Source organism: Colias eurytheme, chromosome 13, assembly GCF_061535395.1.
Source record: "Colias eurytheme isolate Ceu_HAF_F1 chromosome 13, ilColEury1 Martin Lab GWU primary, whole genome shotgun sequence".
NCBI classification, from domain to species: Eukaryota; Metazoa; Arthropoda; class Insecta; order Lepidoptera; family Pieridae; genus Colias; species Colias eurytheme.
The window spans coordinates 5,069,539-5,094,971 of record NC_142992.1 but is presented as its reverse complement, the minus strand read 5'-3'; the positions used below and the strand labels follow the sequence as shown (position 1 = coordinate 5,094,971).

Sequence of the window (25,433 nt, the reverse complement as noted above, 5' to 3'; positions counted from 1 at the left end):
ATAAACGCAGTTTAAATCTAGTTTTTTATACGAGATATACTCATATACGAGACTTCTAAGCGACGCGGTTTTAAAATGTCAATTATTTTTGGTTATACATTATTAAAGCGGGAAAGTTAACCGATATCATATTTTTGTTGTTATTAAATACGTCAATAGAACTTGAAATATAATTTGAGAGCTATTCAGACAAAACAAATTACATATAGATAAATATTTTGCGATAAAATTAAATTCGAAGCAATACAGAAACACCACGGTACGAATATTAGTATAAGTAGCGTAGGTAAATTATTTGATTTTGCTAGGTAAAAGGTTCCATTAAATTTAGGCACAAAAATTAGTGATAAAATATTTTAAACGTAGTAATGCTAGCTTAAATGTTTCTCAATTTTAATTAAATGCTGAATATAGTTATATTGATCTGAAGCTGGGTAATATTTTCTACATTTGGATATGCATATCGAATTTGTTAAATAATGAAACGTGCATAAATAGATTTAATATGTATTATGAAAAAAAAAAGTTCGTGAGTTTGCACTTGCAAATACCATTGCCGGAATAAAAAGAAGTCAATATTTAGCAATTACTTAATTGTATTAAGATGGTCTTTTAAATGGAACTCTTCTTATATTTAAATTCTTTGAACTGATTTTATAAGGATCTGTAAAGCGATTGCGATATGCACTTGTAGAAAATAACCCAACTTAATAATATCTTCCATAATACGATGACTTACACAGATGAAAAGGGAGATAACCTATATTTCTAATTATTTTTATACAAAGAAAAATGCAGCTGTTAGCTTAATCATAAATATTTTAGAAAGACATTATTAATTTTTGTGATCAAATTTTGTATTGTGATATTTTAACATTCTATAAAAAAATTGACGTTTTACAATTTCTTTTAAACACATTCAGTATTTCGGACGATATTAGTTTTAAAATTATTTGTTTTTATATTTTATTTTAAATGGTGGCTGGAATAAAACGCTGTAAAAATATGTTAATTTGTTTAATTTCTATCCTTAAAAATTCTTAACAAATAAATATCTGCTGATTTTGAACTTAAATAAGTACAAGTTAAATACATAATGAAAACTTTGAGCCAACATAATCTATGAATTATAAAATTTAATTTATAAAAATTGGCTATCAGTATCATATTCAGTTTCCAATTTCTTCTTCTTTTTCATACTTAGTTCGATTTTATGATGTTCGTCCAGAGTTTTGGAGCGTTCATATCTATCCATAGCAACTTTTTTAATATCCTCATAAACAGTAGGATAACAAGCTACATAGCTCTCAAAATCTTCCCTATCTAGTCTAAAAAGTTCGCAGTTAGTAACTGCTACAGCCGACGCTGTTCTTAGTCTGTGGCTCATTACAAGAGCTATTTCTCCAAAGAAATCTCCATCTTCTAAATGACACACCTCTTTGCCGGACTCGCAGTAAATAGCCACAGTTCCTTTGTGGATGAAGTATAGGCAGTCTCCTGGGAAGTTATGGTAAGTGAATATATAATTATTAAGGAAATAACTATTTAGTGAACATTTATTTTCATATTGTTAATTATTATTAATTCTATTAGCATTATATTATCGTTTGTTGGTACCTACCCAATAATTTGTGTAGTGATTTATGTCTAGAATTACTGTTTTTAAATTAATGCATACATTTTCTTTCTTATATCGATATAATCATCAATTACATACTTTAAAATTTTGCCAATTTTTTATAAGCAACATAGTAACAAAGATTTTCAATTGTGGTAATTAATTAATCTATAAACTTTAAACGTAACTCACCTATAGTTTTAATCTTCATTATAATATCTCCAGCGATGAAAATAACGATTCTCAATTTAATTCCGATTTGCAGTAATAAAGTTCCCGGCAATTGCTTTAGGAATGTGACATCCCTCACAAGTTGCCTGCCTGTATGCATTATTATATCTTCACGAAGCTGACCCGAAACACATGACATCATACGGGATTCCTATAAAAATCTTGTTAGTGGAAAATATAATAATATTATATTTTAGATATTATCTATGTTATGATTAGAAAACAATTTTCTGTAGACGAATTTTGACCACGAGAGAATGGGATAGAACCAGAAAATCTCTCTCTCTCTGTCACTGTTGTCTTTGTCTCACATGTCTCAGCTATGTTTAAAAACTAATTATTTTTTTATCAAAACAAAGATACATTTAACACGGTAACAAAAGATAAATCTATAGAAATAATAATATATAATGTAGACCTATTAGTTGGTGATTTGTGACTTTGTTATTGAGATACATATTTAAAAAATAATGATTTAGCAATAGTAGGTATGTCTAATTATAATATTACTTACAGCAAAGAAATGCGATTGGTAACCAATAGCGTAAAACCTGAGAACCTTGTTCTTAATTCTTGCTGGGAACCTTTTCTGGTTGAGGTACATTTCGACCTGTTTCGACATTATGAAGTATTGAGCCCGCGCGGATTCTGATCCAAATATAGTAATAACGTATTTGAAGGCACAATGAAACACTAATACCTGGAAAATTTAACAAGACTAGGAATCTTACTTTAACACGGATTAAATCAATTGTGGACAAAACAAGTTACGAAGCAGTTAAACTAAAATTTGAAGAAAAAGCAGTGGGTTCGTCCTAGAATCTAATTCTTATTCATACTACTTTAAATACCTACTGAATATAGGAACAATCTTGAAGATATAACCACACCTACAATTTATGATTTTTAGCCAAGATCAAGCCTAAAATAAGTTCACATACGAACCTGTGCTATACACCAAGATGTAATATAAAATAATTCGAAGCATCCGTCCTGTTCAAGGATATTAATGTTAGCGTTCCCTCGTAGCATACCAACTAAAATACATAACACTAATACAAGACTGCTCATTGCTCAATAGTAAATTAGATTAATTACAATTTTTATTTTTTATAAGTACACTTCAAACATCATTTAGAAACGATTTGACTAACTTTCGCCAAAAAAGTAGTAAAGATAAGAAAGGCCAATATATATTTTTTCCTCTTACTGATGTCAAATAAAAGTTGTTACTTGCTTGCTAGTAATGTAAAATTAGCAACATCAGATAGGTGACAAAATTAAAAATTCTGTTTTTTTTATAATAGTAAAATTGCAAAGCACCTACCAGCTCTATCCAAAGAAAACACGAATCGAGTAGTCGAAGTGGCATTCCAAAGTTTTACAATACTTATCCATGAACAAACTCTGGGTGACGAAGGTATGTAGACCCCCTCTACCATGTACTCAACCGCGTATTGTAAGTACATGTTCCATGATAAGTAGGACAGGAGTAGTAACATTGTTTCTAGAGCTGTTTCACAGCATTGCTGGGTAGAAAATAATGGTGATAAATATAAACTAAACAAAGTAAAACGAGGTAGTAGGGAAATAGTTATTAGCATAATAATAAATAGGTACAATGTACATCCTACTAATATCATGGACGAATTTATATTTGTCTATGCTAATATAATTATAAATGCGAAAGTTTGTGGGGATGGATGAATGGATGTTTGTTACTTTCTTTGATGCAAATACTACTGAACCGATTACAGTGAAATTCGGTAGGTTGGTAGCTGAAGACTCAGATTAAGATATAGGCTTTTTATTCCGGAAATCTATCTGTATACTCGACAAAGACCAGATTCTCTTATTAATTTTAGAGGAACCTACTAGTTATCATTACAATGTAATATGTATTATTTAGTTTACACTCACCCCGGCTTTCATTCTGGTTGTTATATTCTTAACATACGAAATCAAATTGATCAACCGAATCATTTTCAGAGTGACCATAAACAATTCTAATGGTAAATCTTCGTAGTCGACCATTTTTAGGAACAAAATAGAGACTGTCAGCAAATCTGGTATGAACCAAGTGCTGGTATATTTTAAGAGAATTCTCTTTAGATCTAGAATTACTATTGGGTTAGTTTCCCCAGAGATATAGCCCGTGAAAAAGTTCAGTATAATGTGTATAAGATAAATTGAGTCGAGAGTGAGTATAATGTCTTCTTCGTACTTCTGTAATGATATATTCAACTTTAATGTATCGAAACTGCCATTTTTATTGATATAATAAGCTATGGCTAAAAATAAAAAATAGCTCACTTACTTCAATCTAGTTAATACATATTTGATATTTTTCTACATCATTTTTGGTTAATTTGCTTGTAATTTTCATATTTTCACAATAAATGAAATTTTTACGTACATATTCCCCTGGATTTCTTTTGGAATAATGGACTGCGAGTAATATACTAGATAGAAGAATTGTAACCGATAGGAATCCTTCAAACCAAATCCGAAATTTGCTGTATGGGTGTATAATCCATGGGTGTTTCTTGTATTGCATGTACTGATTAGCACATAAGGCTGCGTGGGACCTGGTTCATAATTAACTTTTATGACAGGATATGATTACTTATTAATAATAATTTTGACGATTTGCGCTCAATTTCGTTTAAATTAGACTAAATTTCATATTTACGTTTCTCTACAATTTCTTTTAGTCAGTGAAATCTAAGTAAAATCGGTTATGCCGTTTCAAAGATAGGTCTTAGTTTTACGAGTGAGTACGTAAAAACCACATCTGATAATATTATACTATACTAGACTCTAGAAGTATTTAAAAACACTGACGCTTTAAACATAAAATATTGATGATGATAATTTGCATATCTAATATTTTATCAGTGCTATATTTGGAAGAATTATTCAAATATTAGTTTTAATACATTCCAAGATGAATCTATATTATCAACCATGAATGACAATATCTATATATATATAAAACTCAAAGGTGACTGATATAGTGATCTATCAACGCACAGCCCAAACCACTGGACGTATCGGGCTGAAATTATTTTGGCATGCAGGTAGATGTTAGGACGTAGGAATCCGCTAAGAAAGGATTCCCCGAAATTATTGCGGGAACGGGGAAAAACGGGGATGCATGTACAAAGTCGTGGGCGGAAGCTAGTGAAGAATAAGTTACTCGTCAGCAAATATTATTATCTATACTAATATTATAAAGCTGAAGTGAGTTTGTTTGTATGTTTGAACGCGCTAATCTCAGGAACTGCTGGTCCCATTTGAAAAATTCTTTCGATGTTAGATAGCCCATTTATCGAGGAAGGCTATAGATTATACCTATATCATCACGCTAAGACCAACAGGAGTGGAGCAAAGCGGGTGAAACCGCGGAGCACAGCTTGTTTATTATATATTCAATTTTTGGTCACTTACAGCTCTACGAAATATAAAAATTCTAATCAAAACCACAAAAAACAGAGTAAATAAAATATAAATTACTTATATAATTTACGAGCTCTAGGGTCATCCTTCTCCACAGTTATAAGGTCCAGGATTAACCGCTTCAAAGGTCCACATTTTATTTCATAAGTTACCACTTTATTCGTCGGTAAGTAACATTTATGACCGTGAAAGTAGCCATGAGATGTTTCATAGTCGGATTTAAGTCCTACAGGCGCTACTGTAGACAATCTTGGAGTCAACATTATGCTTAAAATACTACACTATATATATTGTGTTATCCTTATATTAAATTATATTTAATAATAAATTTTAAAGGTTGAATGGTTGAATATTGTCATTAACGTCAGTGTACAATTTCTTTCAAATGAAGTTTATAATAAAAAATTTTGAATGTAGTTAAAACTATTTCTTCCAAGTTTCATATAAGTAAAGTCTGTTCGATTGCGACCTTCTGTAGATGCATAAAATGATTTACCATCGTGTTAATTAATGTTACGGATAGAAAATATTCAGAAACGGGTTTTTTTTTTACTTTAGTCAAATAATAGTTAAGAAATTATAGGACTGTGGAGATAAAAGTATATAGGTGTTATCATATTTTATACGTGAAAGATTTTAAAAATCTGTTCAATAGATTTCGATTAACGAAACATAAAAAGAAAACTTCACTTAGGTACCAGTTAATCGGTTCTTATAATGATAATAATTCTAAAGAAGAAATAAAACACCGTAATCTTTAAATATTTTCTTAAACTAAAAAGTAATACGTAGGTTCGTCGTTAGGAAATGCTAAAGCAATTTCCATTGGAGAGCAGCTTTCTCCGATTTCCAAGAGTCAGCACAAAGCTTTGAACAAAATACAGCACTTAGCAATACGTCTTCTTTACTATCTATAAGGATTATTTTCCTGAAAGAAAAGAGTATATAATAATATAATATAATATACAAAAAAATATATTTAATACTACTATTCACAAATATCAAGAAAAATAAGGTGATCTTGTAGGTGGGAAAGTTAAAAGTTTTAATATCAATTTAATCATTAATGTTCTTAAAGACACGTTGATCGATATCTTAAGTAAATATTTAAATGTATATTCGAAACAGATTTATACTCACTCAATGCAAAATTCGAAATATGCAAAATCGAAAACAGGATTTTTGCATGTGATATTTTCACATCTGGACGGTGGGCCATTGCAAAGGTCAGTTTTTATAAAATAGGGAAGATAATCAAAATATCCTCGTACAATATCAGCTGGAACGTATATTCTCGGTCTATTCCTCATAAAATAATTTATATTATTTCTTCGATTCACTTCATAATTTCCATTAACATCACTTATCTGTGAATCTTCATTAATACTAATGCCGTCTAGTTTATCTTCAAGTTTTCTTATACGATAATTATTTACATTTTCTCCATGATCAGAATATATACTAACTGGTCTGTCATTTAATTTATTTGCTATATCACAGAGGATTTTGTAAAATTTTCTTTTACTCAGTTCAAATAGACTTGGCGGAATTTGATTGTTCCCGGTTAAAATAGTATTATAATTATATGGCGTTTTAATAGTAACTTCGTGTTTTCGATTATTGTCAATGATTTTAAAATATTTTCTGTTTGATATTTCGCCACTGCTTGTTAGATCAAGACACCTGAAAAATGGAAAATTCAATTATTTCCTACTGTTTTCTTTATACTTTGCTTATGTAGTTAAGGATAGTATAATAATTAATAGTTACCCAATATTAAGACTTCTTGTTTGTTGATCTCTGAACATGTGATTCCAAAGAGAATAGGGGATTGTTCTTAAATCAGCATTTCTCCAAAACCTTAATTCACAATGGTGATAGTTAAATACCGGTCTCTGTGGTAGCCATTCTAGTTTATTATCTGAAAATTGACATGGAAAGAAATGTTATAATATAATATCTATTTAGATGAAACACTCTTTAGACTACGTCATGTATTAACTAAAGACGCAAGTTACGAAGTAGATATAGGTTTATTTTTCTTTATAGAAACTGAATGTAACGGAAAATTTGCGTTAGATAAATATTCATCGGAAAGGAAATATTGCAAAATAGACTGCCTTACAAATTTCGAAATTTCAGAATCAATGAGGAAGCATTAAATGAGATTTATACCCAGTTTGTTATCTGAAGCAAACTCGGTTACTGTCTTCCTACGTTTTACGAGCAACACTAAAAAGTGAATAGGCGTGCCACTTTGAAAGCGGTTATAAAAGTATTTAAAATCAGTTCATTGTTGCTGAAAACTGAAGGAATTGTAGAGACAGTTTTAATAAACATTCTTTAATATTCTTTCTATTATATTACTATTCTTTCTTGAAATAAATGATTAATTTATTTTATTTAATTAGCTCTATAAGAAATGCATACTACGCGTTTTGATTACTTTTATATGCAAAGTAGAGTATTGGTGGGTACCTCTTAATATTAGTGATGAAATTATATTATCTAACGTATTTAAACAAATTAAAAGTTATCTACTTATAAAAGTGCTCTGCATAAATATGAATTTATAGATCAAAATAAATCAAAACATTAAAAATGTAATACTGTTTACCACAAACCGAGAGATAACGTAGCATTCGCAATTCCGCTAATCGCAACGGCAAACGTTTCAGCTCATTTTCATCTAAAATCAGAAATTTGAGGTTCTTAGCGTCAGCTATCTCTTCGGGGATGTATCTTAATCTATTCCCGCTAATATCCAGGCATTTAAGGCTTCGTAGCTTCGATATCTCACGCGGCAACTCCGTAATATCATTACCGCTCAAGTACAGACTTTCAAGATTACTAAGTTTGCAAATTTCACCCGGTATACGTGAAATAAGGTTCTCCTTTAAATATATGTCTATAACATCTGCTTCTTCGCCTTGCAATTTGTGAAGCGGGAACTCGGTAAAGCCACGATAATTCCAATGAAGCACACTCGACACATTTGCACATTGATTGTAATCCATTGCGATACTAAAGTTTTACAAGTTGGTATAAACTTCGCATTAATTTTCACTGCATGGTAAGACTTGTTTCATTAAAATTGTATCGTACACCGAAAATGAACTGTATTCCACGCGAGCTGCCTTTATTCCCGATCGTTCAAGACTGCTATATCGTGAGGTAACCATGAATTATTTTTAAAACTATGGCAAGGCCTTTCATTTAAAATTAGATGTAGCTATCATATTAATTTTACATCATGTACATTCTACATTAGCATAAATCACTAGAGGAATAGTTTAATTCGTGTTGAATGCTGTAAACATAAACATTTCATCACTCGGAAGATAACTTAACGACGGACGATTTTAGTCTATTTTTACTGCTATCGTACTGCTACTGCTCGTATTCGGTTTATTTTATTTCGATCTTCTATTATTATTATTGATGCAAACGATGATGATGATTGATGATTTGTATATATTATTAAAACATAGTATGATGTTGGTAAGATGCTAAAAGTCCAATCATCATTTTCGCAGTCTCTTCTAATATTATACCTAATTGCGAATGTGCATTGTGCATGTTCCAATTTCGCGCCAAAATTTTTATGTAGAGATCAATCTCTAAATTTTAATGTAGAGTTTTAATATACTTAACCATTTTAAAGGCTGTTAATACATAATATAAACCTAAGTGCTTAGTACTAATTAAATTCGATTTGTTTCCTGTTTTAAAGACTAATCTTTAGAAAAACTTTACCCATAAACTGCTGTGAAAAAATGTTTGGGAATTTCCAATACTGCAACTATCTACGTATACTTTCTTACTTTAATTTTGATGATAGGTTGAATAATATAAATAATAAAGGTACGTAATTAAAGCGTTTTCTTTTTCCTCATATTACCAAATATATTTAAAAAAAACAAGATGAATATATTGGCAATATATCATTCAAAGTTTTGAACTGTGAAAGTTTTCCCCCTAAAATTTAACCAGAAATTATATTAACGATGTAGGTACACTGAGTATTCATGAAAAAGGAATCCAATAAAATGTTAACGTATTGGATACAAGAATTTGGCGGTCTGCCAACTTGCAGGAAAACGTAAAATGTATTGGGTCGAGGACACAGATGATTGTAAACAAAAGATTCAGTTTATCGATGCTACAGTTATCAATTTGTCCCTGAATTTAATACAAATCATTAGCTGAATAAAGGTAAACTTGTTCCATAGAAGTAGAGCTTTTTTTTCTTTCTAGGTTTAACTATAATTATATCGCTGATTTTATCAGAATTAGTTTTATTTTGTAAATAACTCAGACGAGATGTAAGAAAAAGTGATAAGTAATATATTATGTATCCTTTTTTCATAGGATGTTTAACAATAAAACAATAATAGAGAGTCATAAAATTTTATTCAACAATTAATTAAACTACATATAAATAGGCATTGAAGAATTGTTACTTTTTATATTACATTCTAAAACATACTAAATAATTTATCACATTCATTCAGTCGAAGTAGAAAAGTACATATATATAATAAGAAATTATAACATATATAATAATTAAATTCAAATAATATGATAATGTTAGTTAAATAATAATATTTTTAAAGGAGAAGTGAAAGTGAAAAAAAAATTTTTAAATACAAACAAAAGTTCTAGGTACTGACTTCAGAAAAAGAGTGGGTTCAAAAAAAATATTAAAATATTACAAGTAGTTTAGATTAGACTTTAAAATAACATTCGTTATATTTTCATACACTCTTCAATTAATAAATAAATTTATGTGAAAATCGAATTCTACATCAACACTTTATAAATTAAGTGCATTTATTAACAATATTAATTTCTATTCAGTAATTTTAACATAATATTCTCGTGAAAAATATGAAACTCATCTTACAGTTTGTATTTCTACTACCTATCTGTTAATTCAATTACCCATGTAACATATAGGTATATGTATTATAATTTATACATAATACATTGATCTATTAAAAATTAACATTCATTGTATTAAATTTATTCTGTTATTCTTTTGACATAATATCTACTATAATACAATTATGTAAACTTTAATACCGTATAACCTGTGGTATAAACGTCCCATAAACTTTCCTTGGCCCTAATAAATAAGGCCGCATTCACCATGTTTACTTTGAAAAGTCAAAATAAATCAGTTATACCAAATGTATATTACCCTATATAACCCTTGAGCGTAGTATATAGATGATTTAACTACAACAATATAGAAATTAAAACTAAAAGAGATTCCTAATTATTTTCGTTATACACCGACATAGCTTCGCATACTTTCTGCACGAAAGCTACGAGCTTTTACCAAGACAATTGATACCCACTTCAAATAGTTTTTTATTAGGTATTTAAAATCTCCGAATTATTCTAACCCTGCGACATTTCCCATCACCTTCATCGTCACTGTCAAAAGATGATTGTCGATTGGGCATCATTAACGCGTGGAGTTCTGGGTTCAATGGCAGAACTGGGAATGAAGACCGACGCACCATGGGAGTTGGGCGCGCTCCTGAAAGATTGTATGAAAAATAGAAGAATTAGTATGACTGATAATGTTTTTCATCGTAAAGGTACTAACTTGCTAGAGTTCTCTATCAAAGTTTACGCTCTACAATTTATACTATCCACTAACAAGTTGTAAAGAACCAATTTAAAAGAAAACAAATAGGGGGAAGTCTATAAGTTAAGTTACTACTTAGTCAGTCATTAATACTAGTTTCAAATAAGTAACATGAACCTTGGTATCATAGAGCGGCAATCACTTCTTTACTCAGTTCGTTTTTGGAGAAGGTAAATTTAATAAAACATTCACGAACTGATGTCGCATTTGAATATTAATATTCAAATGTAAACCAAACCCGTAATGTTTTATTTGAAAAATATTTTCACGATGACATTATATTTAATTCATAGCCGCACAATCCGGTACAAGACTCGCTTGTATAAAACGTGAGGGGCGGATAGAAATAATCCATGTCCAATTAAGAGATACGGGGCCTTTAAATAAACAAAATTCCGGGCTTTAAATTCAAATTGAAATTCACAATATTGCCGCTTTGTTATCGATGTGTACAACAATTGTGGTGAAGCTTTGATCACTCGTTTGGAACTCTCACTCAGTTAATTAATGGTTATTCTGTATCATTCTGCCTTAATACCGAGCAGTCAATTATTGAATATTCACAACACGTTTGTTAATTGTTTGGATACATTTGAAGAATTAATGGACGGTTGAGCGACGCAGCTTCCATAGGATTTGAAAATAGGTTGTAAACATATAAAATCGAAATGTATTTATTTACAAGAATTCTTAAGTAACACCTCAAGTTCTAAAATATTATGTCGTCACTTAAATTTTCATGAATAGCCTACTTGAAAGCATTAGCAGGCATTCGTAGGTATTATTATTTTTTTTTACCTACCGATAAAGACGTATTCTACGATGCATATTCGTTGTAGAAAATCATAAAATTATTTACAAGCTCAAGATTTAAAAAAAAACATGACATAGTTTGTTTCATGTGCATAACGCTTAAAATGTGCAATTTCACAAGCCGCAATACAAAAATTAATAAAAAGATGAGAATAAATAAATAATCTTACCTCGTGAGCTCAGTCGTTAGAGAGACCTTGTATGGAAAACGAAATAAAAAAGAAGATAGTTTAAACATTGACAATAAAAACACATAAACATTCTCATAGCAGAATATGTTTGACTAGACAAGAACAAGAACAGTTTTTAGTATTAAATTCACATTTAATAAACAAAAAATGTTTCACAGCAATCAGAAATATTAACAAAGCTTTTTATAAACAACATTTATGAAATAAAAATTCAAAGAAGAAAAAGCAAAAATGGGCCATACATACCAATTAATTTAGCAATGGATTGCCTTTTGACCATTTTCGGTTCGTTGGGGTCACCGATTGACGGGGGCGCCGTTTCAGTCTGCGGCTTCTTATCACTGAGATAAGAATTTATCGACTCTCCCCTCGTGTATGGTCTACGACGAGATTCTCTTTCATCAGAACCACTTTTTTCTGTTTCAGATATTTGGAATAACTGGAAACCAAACTTGCTCGACTCACGCCTAAGAGGTTTATTCGCGAATTCTGCAAGTGACTGCCTCCGTCCTTCAGTGTTGAGCTTTTTCTTCCTTTCTTCTTTCTCTTTGAAGGCGTCAAATGCAGCATTCAGAACTAACATCACCAGGAATACAGTGATTCCTATCATAGAAATCGAATTATTATTTTTATCCAGTTTTTGTTTACTTGGTATTTTCTGTGTACTTATTTTCTTCTCTTTATAAGTAAATGGGGGTTTCGTGAATATATCCAAGACGCTGCACGCGTCTCTAAAGAACAATGGAATGGGATTGTGTTTTGGTACAATTTTCACTGAAATACTCGCTTTTATTTTCGGCGGATTGTCGACAGCAACGATTTTTGTTTCTTCAACGTGATTGTTCGCCATAAACCACATGTTAACGTTGTATAAGCAGTAAATAATGAGAAAGAAAATAAAAAACAAGATCTTACGTTCGTTCATGTTTACATCGCAGAATAGCTGCTGTGTTTTGACAAAGCCCGTGCTCCGAATGCTTCTACTCACGTACTGTACGTTATTAGAACGTTGCAAGTTTACATTTCATTTGTTTTCTTTAATTGCCGGATATTTATGAGTGTTTTTGATAGCGAACTGTTCCCGACATTCGCTCTCTGTTTGTGGGGCGTATACTGCGCATGTGCGGTTTTAGAGCTAGGGCGCAGGGCGAACTTATACATTTATTATAACTTGGTTTCTTTCACGCTGACACAGAAACATAATCCAATAACACAATGTATTTCACTAACTTTATTTTACATTAATCTTGGATCAATTTTCTATTTTAACACTCCCCTTCTCTATGGCAAACATACGTTATCGCAGTAATAATATCAAAACATTACAACTTGAGTGCTCCATACATCGACACGCTTTGAAGGGAATAATTAATTTTTATCTATATCGATCGTGTAAAACTGCCGTTGTTACTTGCTAGATAAAAGCTCTAGAACAATTATTTAATTATCTAAGTACCTAAGTACCAAAAGTACCTAAATAATTATGCGTTTCGCCTATGAATGCTAGACGATAATTTTTAATAATATCAGTAATACATACTATCATTGTTTACTTGCTTATCATTTATCAACATGCTTCCTTCTGGACTTTGACAATATCCGATACGAATAGCAACAACTTAGGAATATTACCTATTAGGGATTTTATTGCACGAATACAATGTTTTATTTTATAATACTTTTACTTTGGTTATCCAAAAAATAAAAGGTAAACTTTGAGACGTAAGTAGATAAAGGTAAAAACAATTATTATAGTGTAGATTTCAACTTAAAGTACACGTACATACACCTATAGGCTATATTAAGGGGCTATAATTATATTAAGGCTCTTCTAAGTTAAGCCTTTTGCTTGCCTACAGAGGTATAACCAAATATTGATAAGTCCCACTAATATTCTAAATGCGAAAGTTTATGAGGATGGATGTATGTATGTATGTTTATTACTCTTTCACGCACATATTCCTGAACCGATTACAATGAAATTTAGCACACATATTATAGAGGGTAAAAGGATTAACACAAAGGATAGGTTTTTTTTGAGAACGTGGGCGAGGCCCCGGGCGGAAAGCTAGTATTTAATAAGGAAAAACTCATTTTTGTGTTTCTATGTAAGTATACTTTTTAATATAATTCGTTTCATTCATTCTGTATTTTTTTTACAATATTGTGAAGAGAGTGAGCTTAATATTATGCTGAAAAGCTCTTTCTTGCGTACCAAAAGTATATTAAAAAACATTTTAAAGGCTATGGTTAGTTCCAATAGTTATTGTTAGTAATTAATTTATGTTATAGGAAAAAAAATATTGTGGATACTTGTAAGTAAAAAATGAAGGGTTAAATAGAGTTTCATTTATTATATCAGAATCCAATATATTTTTCATATGGAAAAATTAGGTTTTCAAGTTTCTGTCCAACTGTACAACATCAATATAATATTATATACGTTTGAAGACTACAAAATTTCTTGATTCTTATTTAAGTAAAGGCACTAGTTCAAAGCTTCGCGTTATGAGTTCTATTTTACAAAATATTAAGTTGATATAATATAGTATCCTATTAATAATTTATTAATTTTATTATAAACGCGAAAGTTTGTGAGTATGGATGGATGATTGTTACTCTTTCACGTAACCACTGGATGGACTTGGATGGAACTTTAGCGTAATGTAGATTATATATCAGAATAACACATGAATAATACTTGATTTTGATTTTGCCCGTGGGTTCGTCATAGGATGAAACCACGCAGTGAAGGTTATAATTACCAAACAAATTAAAACCTACGTAAGGAACCACAGACATGGAACCATCTAACATTAAAAATAAGGATTATAATGATCGCAAATTAGTAATACGATAATTTGCTAAGTGTATAAGGCTAGGAGATAAATTTTTTATGAAGACAACTGTTACGCCTTCTGTAAAAAAGTGTTACAAATATGGTATCGAATAAAAAGCAGATAGTATAATTTACACTTTATAGAATCTATGATTAAAATAAAATAAAAAATACACCCCAATTACATTATATGAGCTCGTATTTAAGTAGCTTCCTCGTTTAATGTTTAAAACGAATCTATTCACGTTCTAACTTTGTTATTTGTGTCGGAAATTGTCCTCAATAGCCAATCGTAAATCTACGAAAGGGATTTTTCCTCCCATTTGAATTTGAACGCTCTCTTAATGACTGAATTCGGTTTGATGATATTTCTCTCAATTTGTGCCTTATTGAATCAGCATTTGCACGTTTGAGTTATAAAAGATCTTGTTATAGAAATGATTGGAGCTCGCTGTGCAAGGAAAAATATTAATTTAAATATTAATTGATATTAAGATTGATATCATAAAATTATTCTTGTGATGATTTTGCATGTTAGATTGACGGTTTTGCATAACGTTAAATGAAATGTAGAACTTTAAGTAGATAATTTGTTTTGTAAACAGTGGCATCGTAGTTTCTATATTAAAGAAAGAAAGAATGAATTAGGTAGGTAAATTATTAAGAGGTTTGTGTGAGAGCTTCTTATACAATAGGTATGTATATCAAGTACATATTATGTATAATGTATTAATTATTAGTGCTTAGTGTGTTTATCGATAAGAATATCTCTTATAATTTGCAACTTTTAAACTAAAATAGGAAACGATCTTTTATACTTAAACACTGATTATGAAAGTCTATCTATAAGTAGACCTTTCTCGCTAATCTGAAACTTCAGAGAGGATAAAGAAAAACCGCGTATCGGAATTTCATAAATATTAAAGATAAACGAACCCATTTATTGCGAATTTCATAATGTAGGACAAAAAATTATAATCCTACATCTGATACTTTTAATTTTTCTTTAACTAATATTCTCTATAACAATTTATTGTAGTTAATATATTTTTTTGATAAGTTAATTTCTTACAATTTAAAGTACTAAGAGTAAAAAAGTTAAAAGGTTCATAGCGTTTTTCATGTTGAGTCCTATGGCGCTCGTTTAAGTTGCACCATTTAAATTCGCGCCAAAAAGTATAGAAATGTACTTCTATAAAGTAATTCAAAGTTAATCTTGGTTTAATCTCCATGGAAGGCTGTCACGTAGGCAGAGCCGCGAAGCCGAATGTACAATATTAGTCGAGTTAATTGCTGGTCCGGATTATACGGGAAGATTTAAGGTTTTTGTATTAAATTAACTTTATAAAGATATTCTTTGCACGAAATAGTTCTCTTATATCATAGGTATCTTAATACCAATGTAATACATTGCTATTAATATAGATAATTTGTATTGTTTAGCCTTCTTGTCTTAAAGTCTCAATGCAAAAAAATGATTGCCTATTCGAGACATGGAGTAAAAACAATTCACTGATCGATTTGCTTAACATGTAAGTAGGTAATTTATTAAGGGTCGATTTTTCAATGCTTGGATAAAACTTATTCGTCGAATAATGTATAAAACTACCATTTTAAAACATATTCTAATTGCCCGTATTTGACAGTTTACGTGACATTTTAATATTATCGTGAAATACTTTATTGGACGGATAAGTTTTAACCAAGCATTGAAAAATCGGCCCTAAATATAACATTTAAATTTTACCAGACCGATAGTTTATTATTATTTTATATTCAGAATCAAAGTATAGACCTCACGTTCGTAACACACACAGCGCTGGTTTATGCATTATTTTCAAATAAACTGTTTTACATTCACTATTCCATTCAGAAGACAATTCAATTTAAACTCCTTTTGTATTCATGAAAAGAACATTATTTTACGCACAAGGAAATTTATGAACACATTTAGAAGAACGTTATATTAAAGGAATAATTCATGAAGTACTGTATTAGACAGAAATATGAAGGACTCTTTATTTTTATGGTAATACTGACACAATTTAAAAAGGTAACAATTGATATTTTTTGAAGCAAATTGATATAAACAGTGGTTTTAATTAAAAATGACAACGTGGGATTATGTGACGGGATAAGCGTAGTAATTAAATTAAAGCCGTATTATCTTATTGTATCTGGAACTTTAATATTTTTCTAGTAAATTTTGTTACTTTCAGAAGATACTCCGTCAGAAGGGTTATTTTGGAACCAAATTGGATGACGGCCGTTTTATTTGCATTTATAATCATTATTTGAGTTTAAAATATAGTCTTATATTTATATATATTTGTAGCGGTGTTTTGTATTCTATCCGAATGAATAAAATATGACACAAAACATGCTATTCTGCTTGCAATTTTTGCTTATTCAAAATAAGCGCCAACTTTATCTTGAACTGAGCATATTAATTAAAACAATTATAATAAGTAAATATTATAAATCTGATATTTTTCGAATTTTAAAACCAGTTGATGTTTTATTGTATTCCTTAACTGCTTAACACGTTTCAACGACTTTCATTTTTTTTAATGAATTCTGATTGTTTTCATATTGAATTTTTATAAGTAACACTTCTTTGGTGACACACACATACACAAGCTTCAAACGAATCAATGCCTGCCTGAAAACTGCCAAAGAAATATAGGCTATTGCGTATCTTCCTACAAAATTGTATACATTATCCTCCTTTGCAAGCACAGTCAATACAATACACACTTTTGAACGCTATACGCGCTCATTAAAATTAAATTTGTACGTGCTAAAAACCAACCCTCATATAAATCACTATAAGCGAACTTGTGTACTATGTTGTAATATTAATTATGATGTAAAACTGTTTAAAACATTTACGTTGAAATGGTGAACCCCGTTTCTTAAAAGCACTTACGTATCGCACAGATTTTCCAGCTCGATTGTATACGGTAAGCTTTGAGGTTAAGTTCTTAATGGTATTCAAGGAAAATGTTTTGCAATGCTTAAATAAAAACAGGAGCTCGTTTTGAATATAGGGAACTTATCAGTTTTCTTGGAATATTATTTTCTTAATGTATTGATTTCAAATGCTTTGTACATTCCGGGATGTAAATACTTATCTATACTAATAATATAAAGCTCGGGAACTACTGGACCGGTTGCAAAAAATATTTCACCCATAGACATATTATATAGTATACTAGGTTTCCGCCCGCGGCTTCGCCCGCGCAATCAAAGAAAAACCCGCATAGTTCTTGTTCCCGTGGGATTTCCGGGATTGCGTCATTTTCCCGGGATAAAAAGTAGCCTATGTCCTTTCTCGGGTATCAAAATACCTCCATACCAAATTTCATGAAAATTGGTTCAGTAGTTTAGGCGTGATTGAGTAACAGACAGACAGACAGAGTTACTTTCGCATTTATAATATTAGTATGGATTGTTTCTCGAGTGAAATATACTAGGACCACGGGAGAAGCAGAGGCTGTCTGCTGGTTATAATTAATAATTGTTACATATTATGCAGCTTTTAAGCAAAACGGTTTATAGAAGGCAAGCTTTTAATCTAATATTTATTTGAGGTAAAGTTATTATCGTGGAATGCGATAAAACGAAGTGAATTTGGTCCTCCGAGAATTTTCCGACTGAACATCTACTATCTATGTAGAACCATCCCTTTAAAACAATGGTTAACGCACAAGCATAGATCCGAGGGGTCCTCGGTTCTATTCCCGGTGGGGATGAAACAAAAAAATGTCTCGGTTCGTAAAGAAAAACAGACATAATGCATTCACCAACAAGTAATAACCTCACATTTATGTATACTTATGTTATAAAACATTACCATCTAGTCGTGAGAAGTCCTAATATTTTTATTTTTACTCAATCATGCTTTGGATAATAATATTATGTTGTTACATTTTAAAATTCAATGTTCGTTATAAAGTGCCTGTTAGAGAAAAAAAATATTATCTCCAATCTATTTTCCTTTAAAAACAGGATATAGGTAAAAAGGTATTTAACAACACATTACTTTGTAAAACTTGTTCTTGTCAGAATGAAATCTATTTTTTTCTATTAATTCCATCGTGGCATTAACAAGACAGGTCTGTGTCCTCTGACCTTCATGAAATGATCGTCTGGAAACCAAATATATATTTAATTATCACCCATAGGAATGAAATTTTAAAATAAAATATTCATATGATTTTAAACGCACCTTTTTAATACATGATTTGCATTCAAGTTATAGTCTTACGATATTTATGATGCACCGTAATTAATACAGATTTAATTAATTACTATGCATTTGGACCAAACGAACATAGAGCTAGAGATAGAGCAACAGCATCTTGTATTGTAAACGAAAACTCGTATTCAGTGTTGTTCAGTATTAAAACATTGCATAGAATCTTTTCGAACGCACTAAGAACAACGAAAGAACGCCTACGCCTGTTTACACTAAAATAATTTGACATAGTGAGGTTAGAATGAGCATTCGCTCGTTTGATCTAAATGCACCGTAATACATGTTTTATTAAAAAAAATGTTATTTTACTATGAAGAAATATATTTATAAATTCTATTTTTAACGTACCTAACGTTATTATGACATCAGAAAATTATATTATTAGTAATGCTCATAATAAACTCATCATTCGCTCAAAAATTATTGACATATTTACAAATGGAATATTTCAATAATTATTTGCATAGAATACATAATTTTATTATTACCTATATATGTATTTCACCAAAACGAGCGCATTACAAAATCTGACTTGTGACTTTACATATAGAAATCGAAATAAAATGGCGGTTGCGAGCAACGTTTTTTTTTTTCAAATTAATGACGAAAACGTGTTTCCTATTGGACGCCAAATGTCACGTAAAGCTGTGTTCACGTACGAGTACTTTGTCGTCGAATGGATTTAAAATTGAACTTCAATGTTTGAAATTATTTTCAAATGACTTTTGTCCTTTTCGTTTGAGCGGTGAAAAATTAAACGTAATTATAGACTTAGTAATATATACCTATTTAATGATAGTAGGTACCTAGGTATTTAATGCATTTAAGTGCATACACTTTTATGAGCAGTAACAGTTAACATTTATCTTAATAATAATATATTAGCCCATGACAGTGCAGTCCTTCTGGATAACGCTCGGATAGTCCGCTAGGTTCCTCACTCAGTCGCCCTAGACTCCGGCCGTCTGGCCACTCAGCCGGAGTTTTTTTCAGCACCGCCGCGAGGCGAGATACGGGGGCAAGAATATATCTATATATTTTCAGTTTCACAATATATTGAAATTATCTCTTAATGTTTTACGTTTATATATCTTAACTGATGAAATATAGCTAGTTTCATCAGTTAAGATAAATTCGGTGGGTATTTTCTCCATACAAACCATAGTATAAACTATGTATTTTTTTTTTTTTTTTTTTTTTATGGTAGAAGAAGGCAAACGAGCCGACGCCTTGCCTGATGGTAAGCTAAGTGCGCCGCCCATAGACTACCGTAACTGGGTTACGGGTGTTGCCTACTGGTAGAGGGAGAGGGACAGGATATTTAGTAAAACGAAAAATATTGGCCCTTCAGGTAGTCATAAGCTCTCTTTTTGAAGGCCTCCATATTGAAGCTGTTCGGGAATACAGACTTTGGTAGTTTGTTCCAAAGTACAGCAGTACGCGGAAGAAAGTTGCGCATAAAGCGCACAGTTGTGCTTCGCCAACCGTCCAGGTGGTGTGGATGGAAGAGGTTCTTGTGACGGGATGTGCGGTGGTGAAACTGTGCTGCAGGGATGAGGTTAAATAGTTCTTTAGAACACTCCCCATAATAAAATCGGTAGAATATGCAAAGAGACCCTAAGTCCCTTCTTAATGACAGAGGGTCAAGCTTATCAGTAATCCTGGGATCGGCGATAATTCGAGCTGCCCGACGTTGAATGCGGTCAAGTGGAAGAAGGTGGCACTGCGGGGCGCCAGCCCATAGATGAGAACAGTACTCCAAGTGAGGACGTACCTGCGCCTTATACAATAATAGGAGGTGACTTGGCTCAAAGTACTTTCTCGATCTATTGAGGACGCCCAACTTTTTGGAGGCCAGTTTTGCTTTTTCTTCCAAATGACCACGGAATTGCACGTCACTCGAAATATCGACGCCAAGAATTCCGATGGACGGCGAAATATTAAGGGGAGTATTCTGAAAGCGAGGTGAATGGACAAATGGGGACCGTTTCGCGGAGAACGCGCAAACTTGAGTCTTATTGGGGTTAAATTCTATGTATATACTATAATGTATATACTAATTACTAAGTACAAACGGCCTCGCCTGTTTTTTTCCTAGATATTATATAAAAGAAAGTCGTGTTAGTTACACTGTATAAACTCAACAACGGCTGAACTGATTTGGCTGAAAATTGGTAGGGAGGTAGCTTAGAACCAGAGATGGAATCTGTTCTTGACAGTGATAGTTTTTAATTTTGAGAAAGGTCCGTGAACCTATTTCTTTGTAACAATCAATTAATATAAATAAGAATGACCAAAAATTATGAAATTATCCTACAATTACTATAGTACTATAATATGTATTACTGGTAATTCTATGGCTAAGTATTGAAAAAAAAACTGTATGGTGAAAAAGCTAAGCGACAAAAAAACAAAGTAAAAAATCGTTTGAAAATAATAAAAACACGTTATGTTGTTATTCATTTAATATTAAAATTAAGTCTTATTTTGATAAGTTTTAATGATATTATATTTACCTATAATAACAACTACATTCGAATCTACAACAACTTGTGTTACACATGAATGTACAAGCAAAAGCAATTAATTAATTAAAAATTAAAATTATAATAACAACGATAATCTCATTCACAACATAATTATTTTCAAACGATTTTTTATTCCGTTTTATTGGCTCTCAACTCCTATGCTATACCTATTATTATTTTTGATTTTCAATCCTTAGCCACAGAATTAGGTAACAATAATACATACCTACAGTTTAATAGCAATTCTAGTATCTTGAGCCAAAAGAAAAAACTACAAAAAACGGAGTCTTTGTTATGTGTGATTGAACATGATGTTATTATTTTGCTGTTGTTTTTATAATGTGTTGATGATAATTATCATGTATAACATAAGTGATACAACATTATTACAACGTCATATTAAGCTGCAACATGACGTTAACCTTACGTTAACTAATAACGAATTTTTTACTTATTTTATTTTGCACCCAGCTCCTATACTATAACGATTTCAGAGTTACCGTTTTAGCTACATTATATTATATTTAATTATCAATCCATTGGTATACATTTTATTCCTGTCGATTCTGGGTCATTTTTTGGACATCTCCTTTCCAATTGAGTAACTATATTAATATAAATTATTTTCTATTTGAAGTTTTAAGTAAATATCGTCTAGTTATAGTTAGAATCCCTCAGGACACAAGAACAGTGTCTCGTTTGCTAGTTACGAACTTACTAAGTCAAAGCGGTGTGTTAATTCAAACAATGTCGACAAGTCCCTTGGCATTTGGAGAATTTGTAGCCAATAATTGAGAAGTGTCGACCGATATAGATGACCAAGCTTCAGAAGATTTGATTAGAGGTTACCGAGAAATATGGAAGCAAACATTCATACATCGATCTTCTCAATAACGTAGGAGTGTAAGTATGCTGTAGATTGTGAATAATTTTATATACTTAAATATAAATATATATTATGACCAAATGTGTTCAGCTAATTATTTTTTCAACGTTTTTAGGAAGGTTCTTATGGAGAGAAAAAACGTAACAGAGACCAGGGCTAGCTGCAGCCCTTATTACGTTTTTTCGCAAATGATAAATATTTGGTCGAATCTCAGAAAGATGCAGACAGACGGACAACAACGTGATCCTATAAGGGTTCCGTTTTTTCCTTTGGAGGTTCGCAACCCTAATTTGCTTTATATATACTTACGACAGTTTATCTCTTACAAACGTTACGAGCAAATACATTTTTCTGATAATACCATAATGATCAAAATAAATAAAACCTACGGGAAAGTATTATTATCATCATATTCTCTAAAAGTCATATTGTCAGCGTGTAGTCGTTTAGGTAATATAATGACAAAAAATTGACCTTATCCACACAGATAAGGTCACATACTCTTAGATACCTAGATACAACTAGTAGGTATGCAAACATTTTTATATATAAGATTCATGGTCCGGCTCTTCGAATTATATACTCTTGAGAAGACAATATGGTAAGATGCAAATTAGTCTAATATTTACTATAAATTAAGGAAAGGAAATTCCCAATAGTCAGATTTATTTCATAAGATCGTAGTTTCATTTATGAATGAGAACTTTATTGTACACACCAAATTACAGACATTACATAAAATGGAATACACTTAAATTGCACAATGGGTAACTCTATGGCCATTCATTTTTCATTTATCTTTATATGAAAAGCGTATTTTTATTACAAAAAAAAATGCCAAACTGGAAATAGCGCTTCGGAATGTACCTAATGAAGCTTTTTATTTCGAATTAGTTCTTATTAAAGTTTGACACATAAATCCTTTTCCATATGTAAAGTATACAAATATCATTATATCATTATTAAAATTTTTATTTTATCCTTATTGTCAAATTTCAAAACAAAGGCTTCCTTGCGATGCAAACAGAATATTTATGTAAGTGGTCAAATGTCAAATGGTTTTTATTATGTTATCAATGTGTATATATGTATCTACTATTGTGCAGAAAAATAAATTCATCGCTATAGTGTTCAGAACCGGGATAATAATACGCCATTAAAAATCTATAATAATGTTTCAGAAATTGCTTATTGTCCTTGCCGCTTTGGCCGCGTGCGCCAGCGCCGCCGTTTTTCCGGAAAGAATAATTGCTTCTTTAATCGGCGCACAGCAGAGGACAGGAGGCGTCCCCCCTCAAGGCGTCCCCCCTCAAGGCGTCCCCCCTCAAGGCGTCCCCCCTCAAGGCGTCCCCCCTCAAGGCGTCCCCTCTCAAGGCGTCCCCCCTCAAGGCACCTTCCAATACTCATATGATACTGACACCGGAATCTCCAGCAGCGCCCAAGGAAAATTGAAAGTTGTTGGCAAGGTACGTAAAACATCGTGCCATAGGTTGCAGTTGCACTGAAAATTTAAATTGAGTAGTGCTAAGTGAAAGGATCTGAATAAAAAATATTTTTCAAGACACTCTACTTAAAATAAAAATTTGATGCAAATTGTTCAATCAATGGCATTATACATTCAATAAGTAAAAAATGATTTAATCTAAACCTAAAACAAATTAATAACGTCAACAAAATTTTCTGTATTTTATTAAAACATTGCTATTTTCTTACAGGATGAAGTAGCCCTTGAGGTTTCCGGATCCAACTCATACACCTCACCAGAAGGCCAAAAGGTTGAGCTTACGTACATTGCTAACGAAAATGGATACCAACCAAAGGTAAACCGTTAAAAATCATTAAGTCCGGCATAATATTATTGTCACAAAAAACAAATGGTAAACAATTATTTACCATTTGTAAATAGTTGTTTAGCATTTGAGGTGAATGGTATCGTCCAACATCCTACAGAAAGACAACGATCCTTTAACAATTTTTTTTCAGCAGTTGGGAGTGAACCGTCCTTACATCTTATCTCATCCAAATATATATTATTCTAAATTGTATGACCATGTTGTTAAACATTATTTTTCTTTACAGGGCTCTCATTTACCCGTACCCCCAGAACCTCTTCCAATCCCAGAGCACATCGTCCGTGCCCTGAAATACATCGAGGCGCACCCACCACCAGTCCAGAAGCCCCAAAACTAAACTTAACTGACGTATAAGCTTAATATCCACGGAAACAGATAAAACCAGTTTTTACTATAAGAATGGTTGTGCCATCCTATGTGTTATTTTGTTACTGTTAAAGGTTTTATTCTGTTGCCGAGGATTTTAGGTTATTAACAAACAATTGTTCACACTGAGCGACACACGGTTATTCTTAGAAGTATATTAATGTTGTACGCAACAATTTTGTTAGCTTTAAAAAGTATATCATTAATATGGGCTCTAAGATGTTGTTTTTAACTCTTGAAGTCTGAAATCTTTTTAAATATAATGTTGGAGATTTATTTGTTTTTGTCTCATTTTTGTACCTTAGTACCTACCTACCTTAATTGTATGAGAAACAGATGCTAAATTAAACTAGAGTTTAAGCTTGCAACTACATTCAATAAATAAAAAAACCGGCCAAGTGCGAGTCGGGCTCGCGCACAAAGGGTTCCGTAGCAGCAAATATAATAAATTACAGTTAAATCAACCTATCTCAAAAACTATAAGAGATACTTTGATCAAACCAAAAATCGTTGAAAGAGTTAATTAGCATGCATCACCTCTATTTTTTTTAGAATTTTATACCCCGTAGTTATAAAAATAGAGGGGGGGGGACATACTTTTTACGACTTTGAGAGCTGATATCTCAAAAACCGTTCACTTTAAGAAAAATGTTTTTTAGAAAACTTTATATCATTTTAAAAGACCTTTCCATTGATACCCCACACGGGTATGTACATCGAAAAAAAAAA

General features: G+C 31.4%; 4 protein-coding genes across 5 annotated transcripts; 1 reads left to right on the top strand and 3 right to left on the bottom strand.

Moving 5' to 3' along the window:
* Positions 1-1,141: 1,141 nt before the first annotated feature.
* Positions 1,142-5,571, bottom strand: LOC149903370 (potassium/sodium hyperpolarization-activated cyclic nucleotide-gated channel 2-like). The gene is made up of 8 exons (XM_090108885.1): positions 5,366-5,571; positions 4,266-4,437; positions 3,770-4,075; positions 3,177-3,378; positions 2,795-2,886; positions 2,364-2,549; positions 1,811-2,000; positions 1,142-1,497 (listed from the first exon to the last, which is right to left on the bottom strand). The coding sequence occupies exons 1-8, from the start codon at positions 5,569-5,571 to the stop codon at positions 1,142-1,144; spliced, it is 1,710 nt and encodes a 569-aa protein (XP_089965011.1).
* A 488-nt stretch (positions 5,572-6,059) lies between these two features.
* Positions 6,060-8,438, bottom strand: LOC149903369 (uncharacterized). The gene is made up of 4 exons (XM_090108642.1): positions 7,926-8,438; positions 7,079-7,229; positions 6,449-6,991; positions 6,060-6,236 (listed from the first exon to the last, which is right to left on the bottom strand). The coding sequence occupies exons 1-4, from the start codon at positions 8,323-8,325 to the stop codon at positions 6,119-6,121; spliced, it is 1,212 nt and encodes a 403-aa protein (XP_089964768.1). The 5' UTR covers positions 8,326-8,438; the 3' UTR covers positions 6,060-6,118.
* LOC149903367 (uncharacterized) lies at positions 8,402-24,967 on the top strand (the record flags this gene model as incomplete). Its single annotated transcript, XM_090108883.1, has 4 exons — positions 8,402-8,482; positions 23,667-23,951; positions 24,201-24,305; positions 24,565-24,967. Coding segments are annotated over 4 exons (582 nt in total), but the record flags the coding sequence as incomplete, so codon positions are not given.
* Positions 9,854-13,319, bottom strand: LOC149903368 (uncharacterized). 2 transcript variants are annotated; one of them, XM_090108697.1, is made up of 3 exons: positions 12,218-13,319; positions 11,951-11,976; positions 10,771-10,856 (listed from the first exon to the last, which is right to left on the bottom strand). In XM_090108697.1, the coding sequence occupies exons 1-2, from the start codon at positions 12,894-12,896 to the stop codon at positions 11,960-11,962; spliced, it is 696 nt and encodes a 231-aa protein (XP_089964823.1). In that variant the 5' UTR covers positions 12,897-13,319; the 3' UTR covers positions 10,771-10,856; positions 11,951-11,959. The 2 variants fall into 2 exon arrangements, with proteins under 2 accessions (XP_089964822.1, XP_089964823.1); XM_090108696.1 differs by lacking the exon at positions 11,951-11,976 and having other exon boundaries at positions 9,854-10,856.
* Positions 24,968-25,433: the final 466 nt, after the last annotated feature.

Bases quoted from the DNA above. Each gene is read 5' to 3' on its own strand.
- LOC149903370 (XM_090108885.1), bottom strand. From the start codon at position 5,571: ATGTTGACTCCAAGATTGTCTACAGTAGCGCCTGTAGGACTTAAATCC. The intron at 2,887-3,176 runs GTAGGTGCTTTG...TATGTATTTTAG, and splicing joins GTTTTCTTTGGATAGAGCTG to TTGGTATGCTACGAGGGAAC. The intron at 2,001-2,363 runs GTAAGTAATATT...AGATTTTTATAG, and splicing joins ACCAATCGCATTTCTTTGCT to GAATCCCGTATGATGTCATG.
- LOC149903369 (XM_090108642.1), bottom strand. From the start codon at position 8,325: ATGGATTACAATCAATGTGCAAATGTGTCGAGTGTGCTTCATTGGAAT. The intron at 7,230-7,925 runs GTAAACAGTATT...GTCAATTTTCAG, and splicing joins ACGTTATCTCTCGGTTTGTG to ATAATAAACTAGAATGGCTA. The intron at 6,237-6,448 runs GTGAGTATAAAT...CTTTTCTTTCAG, and splicing joins TATTTCGAATTTTGCATTGA to GAAAATAATCCTTATAGATA.
- LOC149903368 (XM_090108696.1), bottom strand. From the start codon at position 12,896: ATGAACGAACGTAAGATCTTGTTTTTTATTTTCTTTCTCATTATTTAC. The intron at 10,857-12,217 runs GTATGTATGGCC...ACAATCTTTCAG, and splicing joins ATCCATTGCTAAATTAATTG to GAGCGCGCCCAACTCCCATG.